This window comes from Pongo abelii, chromosome 7 (genome assembly GCF_028885655.2).
Source record: "Pongo abelii isolate AG06213 chromosome 7, NHGRI_mPonAbe1-v2.0_pri, whole genome shotgun sequence".
NCBI classification, from domain to species: Eukaryota; Metazoa; Chordata; class Mammalia; order Primates; family Hominidae; genus Pongo; species Pongo abelii.
In genome coordinates this window covers 101,879,872-101,898,061 of record NC_071992.2, presented here as the reverse complement: position 1 = coordinate 101,898,061, position 18,190 = coordinate 101,879,872, and the positions used below count along the sequence as shown (strand labels likewise).

At 40.3% G+C, this 18,190-nt stretch overlaps 1 protein-coding gene across 1 annotated transcript in view; it reads right to left on the bottom strand.

Annotated features, from left to right (window-relative positions):
• Positions 1-17,885, bottom strand: part of ATP6V0D2 (ATPase H+ transporting V0 subunit d2) — a 54,304-nt gene extending 36,419 nt beyond the window's left edge. The window contains 2 exon segments of the mRNA NM_001132906.2: positions 2,879-3,050; positions 17,689-17,885. Coding sequence (NP_001126378.1) covers positions 2,879-3,050; positions 17,689-17,818 — 302 coding nt within the window. The 5' untranslated portion in view covers positions 17,819-17,885.
• Between the last annotated feature and the right edge of the window lie 305 nt (positions 17,886-18,190).

The window sequence follows — 18,190 nt, the reverse complement described above, 5'->3', positions numbered from 1 at the left end:
AACTTGAGCTTAGAAATAAGTTCAAGGCCTGCATAGAAATAAGCTAATTGGTCTATGGCCATACCACGCTGAAGGTGCCTGATCTCGTCTAATCTCGGAAGAAATAAGCTAATTGCAAATTTTTTTGTAAGCGGAAAAAATAAAAATAATTTAGCTACTTGTCAATAAATGATTGGTAAATGGAGTCATGAAACATATAGCCAATTCTAAGCAGTTATTTAAAAAGTATGATGTTTTCCAGGCATGATGGCACACGTCTATAATCCCAGCACTTTGGGAGGCCAAGGTGAGAGGATGGCTTGAACCCAGGAGTTCAAGACCAGCCAGGGCAATAAGTGAGACTCTGTCTGTACAAACAGAAATAAATAATAAAATAAAAAGAATGACAGTCACAAGCATATTTCTAAGAAATATTAAGTGGGAAAAAAGTACAGAAGGAATATGATTCCATTTGTATAAATTTGAAATGTGTGGGTGGGAGAGTGTGTAGCAATAGACACATGTACATGTAAGTATTTTTCTGGAATAACATAAGAAACTGAGAAGTGGTTACTTTTGGGAGAGAAACTGAGTGGGGAAGAAGGGGACATGTAGACACAGAGTGATATTTTTATTTTATGCTTTTCTGAACTCTTGAAAGACTGTAATCCTGTCCCTTAATTACTTTTCTTTTTTTCTTAAAGATATTATTCATTAAGTAAAATCGATCCTCAGATTGTATGATGCGATGTGAAATTCCAAACAGAAGAGCCTTCCTTTACTTCTGCTCTTGCCCACTGTCAATAATAGGAAATTTGCATTGGTTTTCCTTTGTGCCAAAGGCCTAGGAATGCAGGTCTGTTTTCATGGAATATTTTCTGTTTGCCATATTTAGATGCCAAGGAATATCTGCTATAGTGTGAGAAATCTTGCTGACTGACATATTATTTTCCCCTGAAATTAAAGGCATGTGTAGAAGTTAAGGTCCACTTAACTTTGTTCAGCTCAGCAAGTATATTTGGATATTCTTAGTTCCATTCTCTTGTTCACTGGACTCAAGGGCAGAGATACTGCCTTTTGTAAAGTGGAAGAATGTATGATGGAGGCCGGGCATGGTGGCTCACACCTGTAATCCCAGCACTTTGGGAGGCTGAGGCGGGAGGATCACCTGAGGTTGGAAGCTCGAGACCAGCCCAGACAACATGGTGAAACCCCCATCTCTACTAAAAATACAAAAATTAGCCAGGCATGGCAGCACATGCCTGCAATCCCAGCTACTTAGGAGACTGAGGCAGGAAAATCTCTTGAACCCCAGAGGCGAAGGTTGCAGTGAGCCGAGATCATGCCATTGTACTCCAGCCTGAGTGACAGAGTGAGACTCAGTCTCAGAAAAACAAAAACAAAAACAAAAAAAAATGGATGATATGGAAGGACAAAGAAAGAATAGACGGATAGAGGGAGTATCATCTTCCTGGTCAGATAAGCAGATTCTTTTCATTCCCTGCTCCTTGAGGCAGCGCCATCATTTTATCGTTCAACCAGACAGAGGCTGAAACTGCTCTGCTCTTTCAGAAGGAGTCTCTGCCCTCTATTTTTCCAGGCTTTCTCTTATGACATTTTCTTGGAATCTGCCTCTAAAAATCTTAGGTTGTCTCCCAAAGCCATGCTTTCATACAGCCAACGTCGTTTCCTGTATTCATATAACATGTCTCTAATTTCCTATTTCTAGTACTGAGCACAGTGTTTGACATGAAGTCCTGTTCTTTTGTTCCCCTTTGACTAATCTTTGGCTTATACTATGCAGCGTTTTTTTCACTGATATTTTCTTTCCACAAATATATTGATGCCTGAGTGCCAGGCACCAGACCTGGGCTTGGACCTAGTCTTCAGAACTTTGTGCTTTACATCTAAATTTTATCTACATAACACACAGCTCATCTATTTGTGGGTCTTTGTTCCCAGTTTTTCAGCTAGAAGAACTGGAAAGGCATAAGCTTATTTCAAATGGTCCATTTGAGCACTAAGTAAAATTTATTAATTGGTGTCATAAAAGTGCAGTTCACTATTGTGTGGGAGTTCAATTTTTTAAAATTTATTTTATTTTATTTTTTAGAAGGAGTCTCATTCTGTCACCCTCACTGGAGTGCAGTGGCACAATCTCACCTCACTGCAACCTCTGCCTCCCGGCTTTAAGCGATTCTTCTGCCTCAACCTCCCGAGTAGCTGGGACTACAGGGGAGTGCCACCATGCCTGGCTAATTTTTGTATTTTTAGTAGAGATGGGGTTTCGCCATATTGGTCAGGCTGGTCTCGAACTCCTGACCTCGTGATCCACCCACCTCGGCCTCCCAAAGTGCTGGGATTACAGGCGTGAGCCACAGCTCCCGGCCCCAAATATTTTTTAGAATGAGGAGCTCATGTGTTGCACAATTGGAACCACAGATGATGGATAAAAATAAAACATATATAACTTTCACAACTGCTACTTATACTGTTACAAAGGGAATTAGGAGTGGTATATGTGACCTTATGAATACTTCGAGATATTGTCAACCCCACCCTCAAAAGTGATCCAAGAATGTCACATAACATTTACCTTCAGTACTAACACCTTAAACACTGGCAACACTTTTTTTTTTTGAATGAAAACTGAAAAGACTCCTTTAGATGGAGGCTACCACCACTGATATAATCATGTTTATAAATCAATGAAATCCATTTTCTAATGCAAAAATATGGCTCTTTGAGCTGATCAGTTGCTAAAGTGTGAATGAATTTAAACTTACAAACAATGGAAAAGGTCTTAAGTCTCACTCTGGCTTGATACCCACCCTGTAACTGTTAGGGGTCATCCGCACGAGTACATTGGGGCTTATTAAGGCTTTCTGTCATCACTTACGTCATATAGGTGAGAAATGTGCTGAGGGGCTCCAGGGAATGATTCCGGAAATACTCAAATTCTCCACATAGTCTTTTCCTCATCTCGGTGTCAATTTTGGAAACAGTAAGAGGATTTGTTTGATTAGCCAAAAAGTTACCATAATCAGTAGTCTGGAGATGAATTTTCAGGTCTGAAATTAAATGAAACCCCAATTCAGGTTAAATTTTGAGCATACACAAATAGCTTTTTCAACATTAGTTGAATTCATGCTAATTTTGTGGTACATACATATGTATTATCTTATTAGATTTTAATATAAGGTCTAAATATGATTTAGACTTGATCTCTAAATCAACAAAAAAATGTAATGTGAATATGGATAATCCAGCACACCACAACATGTGTTTTTCTTTTGTTTTGAGAGGTAGTGTCCCTCTGTAGCCCAGGCAGGAGTGCAGTGGTGCGATCTCAGCTCACTGCAACCTCTGCCTCTTGGGTTCACGCAATTTTCCTGCCTCAGCCTCCCAAGTAGCTGGGACCACAGGCGCGTGCCACTATACCTGGCTAATTTTTGTATTTTTTTAAGTAGAGACAGGGTTTCACCATGTTGGCCAGGCTGGTCTCGAACTCCTAACCTCAAGTGATCTGTCCAACTCGGCCTCCCAAAGTGCTGGCATTACAGGCAGGAGCCACTGTGCCTGGCCCTCACAAAATATTTCAATTACCTAAGAAATCTGGTATTATTTAGCAGGTCTGAAAAAAAAAAAAAAGAAAACCTAACAAACACCTAATCCACGGATGGCAAACAGGTTTTAGTCATTTGGAGATAGCTACCCGGGAAACTGTTGAGGATACGAATGCTCCATCCCAACTTGATGGAAAAGATAAATGTATTAGTAGTAGCTACCATGGGTGTGGGGGCAGGTGGCATGGGCAGCCATCGCTGCTCTGTTTCAGTATCCTTTTATTACAGACGAAGAAACTGAAGCTCAGTGGGACTAAGTGGTGGAGTTATCTAATGAGATTGAAGTAGGAGATTAGTCCCCTTATTCTTATAACCCAGCCTTGTTTCCACCAGACCGTGCCATACATCCTTTAAATGTTGTCCATTTTGGTTGCCAGGTAATTGAACTGAATTTCAGCTTTGTTGATTGTCACTTCCTCCTGAACAAACCACGTGTTTTCTAGCATCCATACTTCAGTAAATGCTGACCCAACCCCACTCTAGAATTTCTTCCCGCACCCCTTTTCAGATTGGCTTATTATAATCTACCCTTCAATGTTACCCTACTGGTAACATTAAAATACTAGTTACCAGTGATTGAGTGCTTATTAGGTACCAGGTATTGTACTGAACTTGTATTATCTCATTTAATACTCATGGCAATTTTATGAGGTAAAAATGATTTCTATGCCTTTGTACAGATAAGAACACTGAAGCTCAGAGAGGTTAGTAACTTGTTCAAGATCACATAGATTAAAAAATTTAAAAATCTCATGTAGATAAACTGTGATTCCAAGCCAGGTATTCCTGACTTCAAAGTCACTTAAAACTTTATTTTATTGCCAACTAATTCAATTAGATTATCACTTGTTCTGTAAAGATTTAATTATCTCAGGCAGAATTATTCACTCTCATGCATCTGAATTCGAAAGTACTTTGATAAAACCTCTAGCATAACACCTATTATAGGATATTATATAGTCTTAAGCATGTTAACCCAGAAGGCAGTTACACTATCTTAGTTATATCTTTTATCTGTGACTCCTTGTGCAGAACCCAACATGTAAGGGTTGTTGCATATCTGAGTATCTAAAATGTCCTTGGCAACATCCAGCACACATATGGAGCTTATTGGATCTTTCATTCAAACATTTATTAAGCATCTATTATGTGCTGCCAACTACAGGAGACCCAAAGATAGACCAGACATATTCCTCATTCCCAAGGAAACCCACTGTTTGGTAAAGAAGGAGGCAGCCACAAATGATTCAAACAATGTGTTAATTTAGTGATAAAGATAAGGTCCTTGATTTATGGGAACATAGAAAATGAGACCCAGATCCATAAGGATAGGAGCAAGAAGCCTAGGAAAGTGTCTTGAAGGAGATGAGCCTTAGAATACTATGTAAGAGTGGAGGAAGAGGAGAGAAAGAGTAAGAACAGAGGCAGGCATTCGATGACTTAGTACAGGTATGGTGTGTGCAAGGAGCTCAAAGCAGTTCAGTGTTGCTGAAGTATTAACTGGGAGAGAAATAAATTAAAAATAGAACTCCTATATGATCTAGCAATCTCACTACTGGGTATATATCCAAAGGAAATGAAATCAGTATGTTGAAGAGATATCTGTACTCCTACATTCATTATAACATTGCTCACGATAGCTAAGACATAGAATCAAGCTAAGTGCCCATCAATGGATGAATGGACAAAGGAAAGGTGGCATAAATATACCATAGGATATTGCTCAGCCTTCAAAAAGAAAGAAATCTTTCATTTTGATAACTCAGAAGTAGAGAGTAAAGTAGTGGTCATCAAAGGGCAAGGAGTGGGCCAGGAGTGGTGGCTCATGCCTGTAATCCCAGCACTTTGGGAGGCAGAGGTGGGAAGATCCCTGGAGCCCAGGGGCTCGAGGCTTCAGTGGGCTATGATCTCGCCACTGTACTCTAGCCTAGGTGACAAAGCAAGACCCTGTCTCTACATTTAAAAAAAAAAAAAGAAAGAAAGAAAGAAAAAGAAAAAAATGACTTAGTGGGGGACAAATGAGAGGGTGAGGGGTTGGAAAGATGTCAAAGGATACGAAACTCAGTTAGATTCAGTTAGATAGGAGGAATAACTTCAAGAGACCTATGGTACAAAATGGTGACTATAGTAAATAACAATATATTGTATTTTTAAAATCATGTAAAGAGTAGATTTTGTGTTCTCCCCACAAAAAATAAGTATGTGAATTCACATATATGTTAATTCACTTGATTGATAACATGTAGGTCATATTGGGTAGGCTTCCAAATTAACCTGCCTGGCGGAGGTCTTATGATGCCTGTCCTGTCCTGTCCTGTCCTGTCCTATCCCAGAGTAAAGAATCTTACCGTGAGTCCCTCAAATTGTTGATGTACTGATTAATACATAACCTACTGGCACTGAAAAGGACACTGATTTGTTTCCGAATCACCAAGTTTTGGTGACTGGTTTCTGCATCATGAAGTGTACTGATTGTCTTGCACGTAGACATTTTAGCCCGTATATCATCTGTAGCCAGTGATTGTAACCTCTGTATTGTGACCTCTAATGAAAAGAACAACTCTAGTATGAAGAGTCCTCCTCTGTTCTTCTAAACTTTCCCTTAAACGCCTTCCAACTCGCAGCAGACTCTGGGACACACCCAACTTCGTTGCTGTGTCTTCCTTGATCGGTCCTCACATTTGGCTTCCAATAAACCTTTACTGAACTATTTCTGCCTCAACAAACTTAATTTCGGTTGATACCACAATTAATACATATATTAAAACACCATAGGCTGGGCGTGGTGGCTCACGCCTGTAATCCCAGCACTTTGGGAGGCTGAGGCGGGTGGATCACTTGAGGTCAGTAGTTCGAGACCAGCCTGGCCAACATGGCGAAACCCCGTCTCTACTAAAAATACAAAAATTAGCTGGGTGTGGTGGTGTGCACCTGTAATCCCAGCTACTCAGGAGGCTGAGGCATGAGAATTGCTTGAAGCTGGGAGGCAGATGTTGCAGCGAGCTGAGATTGGGCCACTGTACTCCAGCCTGGGCAAAGGAGTGACAGACTGTCTCAAAAAATAAAATATAAAATAAAATAAAACATCATGTTGCATATGATAAATATATGCAATTTTTATGTGTCAATTTTAAAGGAGTGGTAGAGAAGGGGAGGTGAGAATTGAAGCCAAAGAAATAAGCGGGACTGTCCTAGGGAGGGTTTGATATGCCAGGTTTATCCTGAGATAACAGGAAGCCACTGCGAGCTATGAATGGATTGCTCTGGTAGCTGGGGGAGGGTGCATCTGCAATTAGGGACAATGTGGTTCTTGCAGTCTTCCTCAGTGTCTGGAGTAGATTTTGCATCGGAAATGCTGTTCATCTGACGGCAGAATTTATTTGCTCAATTACCTATTTAATTAACTTAAAACAATTCTACTTTGTTGCCATGCCTTATTTAGCTTTCATTTTGGCATTTCAGATTTTTATGCAACTTGACAGTTTGAATTCTCAGCACCAAGGAATATTTGCCAACAGAAGTGACACAAATGGTATTTCTTTCAAAACCATGATATTTTGCTCATGTGACATATGTTTCTTTCAAGCTAAATAACTTTCAAACCTTTCAGCTGCCAGGGACATCCTGAAATTAAATGTCTCAGTGTTTCATACCCTGTAGGAATCTTATAATACTGTAATCAGTGAAAAGTGGAATAGAAAGAACCTCTGTTCCCCAGCACTAAAATGATCCAAGGGATGCTTGCTTTTAGATTCCAAGAGAATCTGAGGGTCTGAAATGCACTCTGGGATGATGATAGACTGTCAATAATAACAACAGTACTCATAGTTTTATAGTTTTCAAAATGAGTTCACTTAATTTTTTTTCCTACATTTCCCTAAATGCTTATCTAAATAGGTGTGTGAGTAATAAGACTTTATGGTAAAATAAGTTTGGAAGGCACAAGCTTCTTTACTGTAGGAATTGAAAGCCTTTACTACATGAAAGTGATTTCTTTGAAAAGAGTAAGGGACAGAACCTCCCAAGCCACTAAAAAACAATGGGCCGCCCACAGAGGACACTTGGGAAAATTACACTGCTTTTTGTCTAGAAAGGTAGAGTGGCAAATGGTGTTTTTTCCTTTTTATTAAAATAAGGAAAATAGAATATATTCCAAACTGCAGGATCACTACCAACTAAATCAATTTAATAGGTGTCACACAGCAATAGAATTAAAAAAATAGATTACACCATTTTAACAAACAGAGTCTATCACACAGTGTGAATGTGTGCCTGCATGTATGCACTCAGAGTCATAATATAAACATGCGTTTTCTGTGGGTTGTGGTCACTGTGTGAAGGGAATTATCTGAGATCACTTGGCTATAGGGAAGTTAGACTTCATGGTTATCGTCTACTAATTTGTTGGCAGGCTATTTTTAGAAATTTCCTTTTTGGCTAGGTGTGGTGGCTGATGCTTATAACCCCAGCTACTCTGGAGGCTGAGGTGGGAGGGTTGCTGAGCCCAGGAGTTTGAGACCAGTCTGCGTTAACATAGGGAGACCCTGTCTCTACTAAAAATAAAGAGAAATGACTGTCTACTGTTCTATCCAAGCAGCCCCTGCCTTTCCCCACACTCTGCTGCTGCTGAATTTAGGGAAATTATCTGACTTTTCTGAACTCAGTTTCCTCATCTACAAAATGGATATAGTCTATGCTTTCAGGTTGTTTTGGGGATTAAACAAGGTTGTCTGGTACAGCGGCTCACGCCTGTAATCCCAGGAGTTTGGGAGGCCGAGGTGGGAGGTTTGCTTGAGGCCAGGAGTTTCAGACTAGACTGGGCAACATGGCAAAACCCCATCTCTACAAAAGAAAAAAAAAAGTTAGCTGGGCGTGGTGGCATATGCCTGTGGTCCCCATACTCAGGAAGCTGAGATGGGAGAATTGCTTGAGCCTGGGAGGTGGAGGCTGGAGTGAGCCGTGTTCAAGCTACTGCACTCTGGCTCAGGCAATAGAATGAGATCCTGTCTCAAAAAAGAAAAGAAACAAACAAACAAAAAAAGATGATTCAGGTAGGTAAAGAGCCAGCATAGAGAATCCACCACAAAATATTATTTTTTCAGTTGTACCCACCTATCTCCAAAATAAATTGCTAAGGAATTCAGCTTTTATCCTCTAAACCAGAATTTTTCCAACTAACATATTGGAATCAACCATCAAATCTGGTAATTACTCAGACTTTTAATAAATACACCAGAAGATGTACAACCAGACACTTCTTTCTCCATTTTTGCTAATATATTGCTATTCTTAGGGTGTTGAAACTTCAGAGTCCTCTTTGGTGCTTTATTACTCCAAATGCCCTGCATTTCTTCCCTGATTTCTGCTCCTCACTCCCGTTTTGAATGACATCTGGCACTTTGATTACTGCAGCAATCTTTGAATCGATTTTCCCAGGCTCATTTCTCCTCATGTGCTCCCCGCCTCAAGTTTAATCTTTCCTAAGAATTGTTTTGGTACTGTAATGATCCTAAAAATAGCTTGGAGCCACTGAAAAGTTTTAGGCAGATTAAAAACAACTTTTATAAAATTTGTAGAGCGTTTTACCATTGCCAGAATGGTTTTAGTATACATAATCTCTTAACTTTAACAATAATCCTATTTCACAGATGAAGAAACTGAGGCTCAGAGCAGTAACTTGTTCCTGTTTTCCACGCTGGCAAGTAGTTAACTGAGAATCATACCTGACTCTTGTCCTCATTCAGTGTTAGCGTCAGGATCTTGAAACTTCAAATCAAACCTTCAAGGTTTTTCAGAGTTTTCCCAGCCTGAATTCCAGCCTTCTCTCCAAGTATTCTAGTATTGCAGCCTAACTGGTTTACTCCCCATCCACAGGCTTTTATTTTTTCCCTTTTTAAATTCATTTGTTTTATCTGCTTGCTAGAATGTCCTGACATCTCAATTCTTCTCCTGAAACCCCATTTCATGGCCTTTTATCAACCTATTATTCAAGATTTGGTTCACCTTCAAGTATATCTGCTATCAATAGGTTTAAACCGTTTTTGGATTCTGAATTTTTATCTCATTTTACTTATTTGTGACATCCTATCAACTACACAGTTGTCTAAGTAGGCAATGGTGCCCATTTTTTTTTTTTTTTAGACAGATTCTTGCTCTGTCACCCAGGCTAAAGTACAGTGGCATAATCAGAGCTCACTGCAACCTTGAACTCCTGGCCTCTAGCAATCCTCTTGCCTTGGCCTCCCAAAGTGCTAGGATTACAAACATGAGCCACTGCATCCAGCCTGTTCTTTTTTGTACTCTCCACAGCTCCAAATGCATTTTTTGCCACATAAATGAGCCTCAAATATTAATTTGTGATTAAAACTTAAGATCCATGTACGAATGGCCCCACACAACTTCATTATACAGTCCAGTAAATCTTACTAGGGTTGAAAATCTTCATTTTAATTTTTACTTACCAAAATAAATATTTTCAAAACTCGTGCTCCCTGAAGAACAGAATAAACTAAATGGATTCGTATCCAAATGCCACTATCCAAAACCATAAAATTGAAAGAACTATTTCAGGAATTCCAAAGTCTAGCAGAAGAGGGAAAACAAATTCTTGTTGTATGTAAACTACAGTGCAGGGGTGTATTGTTAAGATTTACAATTTACAAAACATCTTCAGATATTTTGGATCCTCCCCCTGAACTGGGAGTTAGGCCAGGGAGATACCATCTAAAGATGAGATAAGAAAGCACTTATCAGTGCTCACGCTTGTAATCCCAGCATTTTGGGAGGCTGAAGCAGGAGCATTGTTTGAGGCCAGGAGTTCAAGACCAGCCTGGGCAACAAAGTGAGACCTTGTCTTTGCAAATGACAAAAAAGTTAGCCAGGCTTGGTGACATGCACCTGTGGTCCCAGGCACTTGAAAGGCTAAGGTGGGAGGATCACTTGAGCCTAGGAGATTGAGGCTGTATTGAGCCATGATCACGCTACCCACTACTGCATTCCCTGGCTTGGGCAACAGAATGAGACCCTGTCTCAAAATAAAAAAAAAATTAAAAAAAAAAGCACCATGTTAAAGATTAAGCAGCTTGCTTAGAATCCCAGAACCATAAAGCAGAAGATCCAGGACTTGAACCCAACATGCAGATATTTCCAGCGTGTATTTTTAGATTCTTACTACATGCAAAATACACTCTTAAGCTTAGGGAGGTAGGAGAGAGAAAAGTTTAAGGTATACTTTCTGCTTTTAAGAAGTTTACAGGCAGCCGGGCACAGTTGCTCACGTCTATAATCCCAGCACTTTGGGAGGCCGAGGCAGGCGGATCACGAGATCAGGAGATCGAGACTATCCAAGCTAACACAGTGAAACCCCATCTCTACTAAAAATACAAAAAATTAGCCGGGCGTGGTGGTGGGCACCTGTAGTCCCAGCTACTCGGGAGGCTGAGGCAGGAGAATGGCATGAACCTGGGAGGCAGAGCTTGTAGTGAGCCGAGATCGCGCCACTGCCCTCCAGCCTGGGCGGCAGAGACTCCATCTCAAAAAAAAAAAAGAAAAAAGAAGTTTACAGGCTGGGCACTGGCTGGCTTACGCCTGTAATCTCAGTACTTTGGGAGGCTGAGGTGGGCAGATCACTTGAGCTCAGGAGTTTAAGACCAGCCTGGGCAACATGAAGAAACCCTGTCTCTACAAAAATACAAAAATTAGCCAGGAACAGTGGCCTATGTCTGTAGTCCCAGCTACTCAGGAGGCTGAGGTGGGAGGGTCGCTTAAGTCCAGGAGAGGTAGAGGTTGCAGTAACTGAGATCATGCCACTGCACTCCAGCCTGGGTGTCAGAGCCAGACCCTGTCTTAAAAAAAATAAAAAAGCTTGTAATAAAGCAGATAGAGCTATATATTTATTTATCAGTTAAGCCTGTAACTGCAGCAGCCTCTGGAGCTAGATAGACAAAAGAGGCAAATGTTCTGCCTCAGGATGACACATCTATGCAAATGTCACAGATGTTATACAGGATTAGGTTCATTACAAGGTACCATGGAGCATAAAGTTGAAGCTTGTCAATTCCATCCCATGATAGATTCTGTAGGAAGGGGCTTACAGAGGAAGTGACTTAAATGAAGACTTTAAAGGGAGATGGTCGCTTTCCAGGAACATGGGATAAGGGATGGAATTTGTGATTGAAGGTGCAGCTCTAGAAAAGGCAAAACATTCTGAGGGAGGGCTTACAAGGTAGATCAGCCTTTTGAGCATAGTGTCATTTATCTTGCCTGATGGAAGCTCTTGATATGTGTGTGTGTGTGTGTGTGTGTGTGTGTGTGTGTATGTGTTTTAAACAGGAAAGAGAGAATTGGATATGTCTTTTTAATATAAGGCAGAAAAAGTGCTATAATTAGAGGTACAAATAATGTCTAAGGAAGCAAAGAGAAAGCTCTTTGAAATCAGTCATCCTCCCATATGTTATTTTGAAATTAAAAATAAGTAATAGGTGTATATATGGGTAAACAGTGACAGGTCCCTATGCTTGTCACTCACCTACCCACCACCCCCTGCTACTCGTTCCTAGCTTCATGTAACCTCTATTTTTAGTTTCTTTTTAATCCTTTCACAGTTTCTTTGTAGCTAGGCAATCATATAGGAAGTATATTTTTAAAATTTATCCCCCTTTTTACTAAAGAGTGCCATGCCACACCTGGTTCTTCCCCTTGCTTTTCTGACTTAATGTATCTTGGTAATCTTTCCATATTTCTCCTTTTAGAGTGCTTCCTCATGCGTTTTTCCTTTTAAATGCAGAATATTCCATTATGTGAATGTTCCATAACTGATTTAACTTATTCCTGGCTGGTTGTGGTGGCTCAGGCCTATAATCCCAGCATGTTGGAAGGCCAAGGTGGGAGGACTGCTTGAGCCCAGGAGTTTGAGAGTAGCCTGGGCAACATAAGACCCTGTCTCTATTAAAAAATAAATTTTAAAAAATGAAAACTTATTTCCTGCAGAGGGACACTTGATTTGTTTCCATCTTTTGCTATTCCAAACTATGCCACATAAAAGGCCAGCCGCGGTGGGTCACGCCTGTAATCCCAGCACTTTGGGAGGATGTGGTGGGTGGATCACTTGAGGTTAGGAGTTTGAGACCCGCCATGGCCAACATGGTGAGACCCCATCTCTACTAAAAATACAAAAAATTAGCCAGGCATGGTGGTGCACGCCTGTAGTCTCAGCTGCTCGGGAGGCAGAGGCACAAGAATCACTTGAACCCAGGAGGCAGAGGTTGCAGTGAGTCAAGATTGCGCCATTACACGCCAGCCAGGGTGACAGAGTGAGACTCCGTCTCAAAAACAACAACAAAAAACTATGCCACATAAAGAGCCTTGTACAGCTGTCATCTCACTTGTGTGTAAGTTTGTCTATGAGACTTGGGATTCCTGGACAAAGTGTATAAGCATTTGGAATTTCGATAGGTACTACCCGATTGCCATCCTTAAGGGGTTCTCATTTTTCTAATATTTTTATTCTCCAGGTAGGATCCTTTTAAGGGCAGGGACTCTATCTTGTTCATCTTTACTTTCTTGGCCCTAGCTAGAAAGTACTTACTGGATGGTGTTGAATTAATTCCTACCTGAAGACACAGTTGGAGAAGCTCTGAAGCTCAAGCTCCTTGACAGGGGGGCACCATTGTTAGTGAGATATAATCAGCTTCCCTAATTCCCTTCTAAACAAACTGTGGCAAAGACAAAGTAAAGACTTAATCCAGGCTGGCAGCTCACGTCTGCAATCCCAGCACTTTAGGAGGCCAAGGCGGGCAAATCACCTGGGGTCAAGTGTTTGAGACCAGCCTGGCCAACATGGTGAAATCCCATCTCTACTAAAAAAAAAAAAAAGAAATACAAAACTAGCCAGGCATGGTGGCACATGCCTGTAATTCTAGCTACTTGAGAGGCTGAGGCAGACGAATCACTTGAACTTGGGAGGCAGAGGTTGCAGTGAGCCAAGATCGTGCCACTGGACACCAGCCTGGGTGACAGGAGCTAAACTCTGTCTCAAAAAAAAAAAAAAAAGACTTAATCCAGAATGACCTCTCACATCTTGAGAGCCAGTGGACACTGTTATCATATGTTTTAGAAAAGACTATTTACTACTAAACTTTAAGTATTGATTTACTATTTTGTCTTTTTTGAGGAGGGAAGAATATTTCCAAAAGTCTTATTTGTAATTTTTAAAAATTCTGATGCAAACAGTAGTGTTATTTTTTAAAATATGCTCTTTTAAAGTTATTGTTTTGGTTCAAAGTCACTTTTAGAAACCCTAAAGTTTCTTTATAGATACAACTTTAAAGAAATACCAGTGACAAAGGCAGTGGGAACTAATTTCCTTCTTCTGTACCTAGGAAAGACTGAGTCACAGTGGATCCAGAGATCTGAATCAAGTCACAATTAGTCAGGGGCAGGCCTCAGAATACATGAGTATTTCTTACCGCACTCAACCCAATTATGCACACAATTAAGCACAATTATGAATACTAACACTTTTCAAAGCTTTGCTGGATGATCTTTATTTTCTCTCTTCTAAATTTACCCAAAACCTTATTATGTTCCTTGCAAGTTGTTCTAAAACAATTTGTTGCTATCAGAACACTTTCCTTTTAAAGACCAGATGACTTAAAAAGACTAAAAGCAAATTTAATCTTGGCCAAGTTAGTTTTTCTTTTACAGAAAGTGCCTGCTTCAACATATGGTATTGGAATGGCACAGTGTAACCTGTTATTTATCCATAGTTTGTATGGTGTATATTTTGTGCAAAAGTAAACTAAAATCCTTAAGCCTTTAGGATTCTATTCCAACAAGTGCCCTTGATTTCTTCTCAGCTCTGAATCTAGCTCGGGGCAGACTGAGTCTCCCTAAATACATTCACAGATGCAACAGTTGAACTGCTGTTCACACACTATTTATTTCTCAACATCCTATAAAATAATCAGGTAGAGCAGTCATTATTTTCTGTTTCAAAATGGAATGGATATCAACTCCACACAGACCTAATCATATATTTTCAATTTATACTCAGGAGGCAATGGCATATTTTTGTGGAAAAGGAGACACAGATAGCTCTATCCATCCTCCATTACTGACAGCCTGTTAGGCGGTCACAGCCATTCTAAGCCCCAGTGTCCTCAACTAACAGAGGACATGAAATTCTTGTTTAGATTTGTTTTCTCAGCAGTCATGATAACCAAAACATGGTTTGATGATTCATGCTTGATATTTCTGGGAGTCTCTGAATAGTAGATTGGCACACAGATTCAAATGTAGTTGAGAATTGGGAAGAGAGAGAGGTAGAAATCATGAGACACAATGACAATAAAGCAGTAGAGCACAGGTGGGGTGGCTTCAGGTGGTCTCTCATCCCCTGATGTTGTATGGAAAATTCTGCATATGCCTTCTTATGTGTGTTTTTCTGAACACAAGCTTTATTCTTGAGGTCTTTGAGAGGGTTTGAAACCTTTTCCTCTCTCCCAAACTGAAAATGAAGATACCAGATTCAGCTAACTGTCTACGTAGAGGATAGATCTGTTAATCTCATTTCTTCCTCCTTCTATCTATCCCCTTCCCTCAACAAGTCTTTTGATTAAAAGGGAGCTTGGCAGAAAATATAGGGTGTAATTTTTAAATTTCTGATTTTTTTCTTTTTACTTTCTAGAATTCTTTTTTTTTTTTTTTTTTTTTTTTTTTTTTTTTTTTTCTGAGACAGGGTCTCACTCTGTTGCCCAGGCTGGAGCACAGTGGTGCAGTTACAGCTCACTGCAGCCTCAACCTTTTGGGCTCAAGCCATCCTCCTGCCACAGCCTCCCAAGTAGCTGGGACTACAGGCATGCGCCACCATGCCCAGCCAATTTTTAAAATTTTTAGTAGAGACGAGATCTTGCTATGTTGCTCAGGCTGGTCTTGAACTCCTGGCCTCAAGCAGTCCTCCCACCTAGGCCTTTCAAAATGCTAGGATTACAGGCATGAGCCACTACACCCAACCTATTTTCTAGAGTTCTTTTTTTTTTTTTTTTTGAGACAGAATTTCAGTGTGTCACCCAGGCTGGAGTGCAATGGCATGATCTCAGCTCACTGCAAGCTCTGCCTCCCAGGTTCAAGAAATTCTCCTGCCTCAACCTCCCGAGTAGCTGGGATTACAGGTGTCTGCCACCACATCCAACTAATTTTTTCTATTTCTAGTAGACATGGGGTTTTATAGGCATGAGCCACCTCTCCAGGCCTAGAATTCTTTATATGGCTTTAGATATGGCTTCCCTTGATTTATCTCTGAATTCTTTTTTTCTTTCCTTCTTTTTTTTTTTTTTTTGGTATCACAAAGATATATTATGTATTCCTTGCATTTAAATTTGCATTCCTTAGCTCATTTAAGAGCTTGGCTGAAAACTAAATAGAATTCATTAAAATGGCTCCTCTCAGAAGCACTTAGTTAGCCGTGTGTTCTTTATTTTATGTAGATTTTCTATACATGACTAACATTCTCCAGTCACCAAACTCCTATTTTATTATGCTGAAGTGACTTAGGATTTGGGATTTTACTGTAATTATTCGTAGCCAACAGAATTAGTTATCTGAAAGGTTCTTGCTGTTTCCAATGCTAATGGAAACGTAGGGTTTGTCCTAACTTGGGTGGTTCTGTCTGAAGTCTGGCTTTAACTGGTCAGAACTATAAACAAGCGGCCTCAGGACCCTTCAGCCCTACTTGAGGAAACTGCAAAGTCACCTTTAGAAGGTTCATTGGTTCGTTTTTGCCTTTTAATACCCTTCCTAGAAGGCTTTATTCTTAGTGCTTTCTTGCCTTTTCTAGAATAATCTGGAAGCTTTAAACCACCTTATTATTGACCTATATGGGTTTTATAAGTTTGTTTCAAAATGAGTGACTGTAGCTGTTTTTAATAATAAAAATACTGTTACAGATGTGGAATCTTTGGTAAGGTTTTGAAAAAAAAATGTGGTTTAGAGACAATTTCCAGTTGTTGAGTATTTATTTATTATAACTGAGAACACTGAGCCTCAGAAGCTTGGAGCCACAGGTCACCTACCTAGGCATGACAGAAGTCAAATCCAGGAATTTTGAATCCAGGGCTGGCCCCACCAGTAACGTCTCTTGATTTTTTTTTTTTTAACTTCAGTTAAAGGTAAACTTCAAACTCTCAAATCAATAGATACTGAGAAATGTGATAGAATAAAATTCTATAGAACAAGGTTTTAAATACATATGTTTTTTCTTTGCCATAGATCCCTTGGCAGTTTGGTGAAGCCCCTCTCCAAATGTTTATAAATATGTAGAATGAAAATACACAGGATTATAAAGGAAACCAAATATTTTTAGATACAGTTATCAAAATGTCTTTAAAATGTATAAGAATCTGGCTGGCATGATGGCTCATGCCTGTAATTCCAGCACTTTGGGAGGCCAAGGCAGTCGGATCACCTGAGGTCAGGAGTTCGAGACCAGCCTGGCCAACATGGTGAAAACTCATCTCTCCAAAAAGTATAAAAATTAGCCGGGCCAGGTGGTGGGCACCTGTAATCCCAGTTACTCAGGAGGCTGAGGCAGGAGAATTGCTTGAACCCGGGAGGCGGAGGTTGCAGTGAGCCAAGATCACACCACTATACTTCAGCCTATGCAACAAGAGTGAAACTCCGTCTCAAAAAATAAATAAATAATAAAGGATGAGTGTAATAGCTAACTTCAAAATAGAGAAAACATACGTGACATTTCAGGGTATCTGCAAGAACTTTAACGGGATATGAAAACATTGAATTTTTGTTGGTGACAGTGTCACAGATACTACTTATCTTAACTACTGTGATTTGTTGCCTACGTTCATAATGAAAGATGTTATATTTCACTTACAGATTAAAAATAGAGATGTAATTTTTTTTCCTCATTCAAATTTATGGACCCCAGAAATCTGGACTGCAGGAATAAGGATCTGCTCAGAACTCTCAAACCATAAGATTATGGGCTTTTTTTTCTCCATGCTTCTGGAGAGTGACATCATTTCATTTTTTTTGTTTGTTTTTAAAGGGTCAGAAGAGCTACACTTACCTTCTAGGGTCTCACACTGGACCAGGTTGATATAGTCTTGCTGGGTCAGGAGGCTGGCCTTGCATCCTCGAACCAGGCCCTCCAGGTAGCCATGGTCCACGTTGAAGTATAGCTCCGCACCTTCAAGCATGGGGGAAGAGATCGAAGCCAAGGTAGGATGAAACAGCTCTGTAGTCCTGGGCGGCCCCTGAAGATTTGCACTAGCCTGGGAAAAGTGCGAATAATTATCAGGCAGCACAAGCAATCTATCAGGTGACAGTCTGGGTTTTTGTGACTAGTTTCCTCCGGTTTCAGTGGCTTTCAACACAGCACACTCAGCCCTGTTTTTACAGCAACAATGAATCAGCCAGATGACCCAAGTAAACCCAGGCAACAAACCACGATTGGGAAAAAGAGATATGAGGATCAGGGGAGGATCCAGGCTCAATTCTTACTCTCCCACAGATGGGACCCTTCCCAGCTTTGCTATTTGGGAGGCTTCAAACTCCTGAATGTTTTGTAA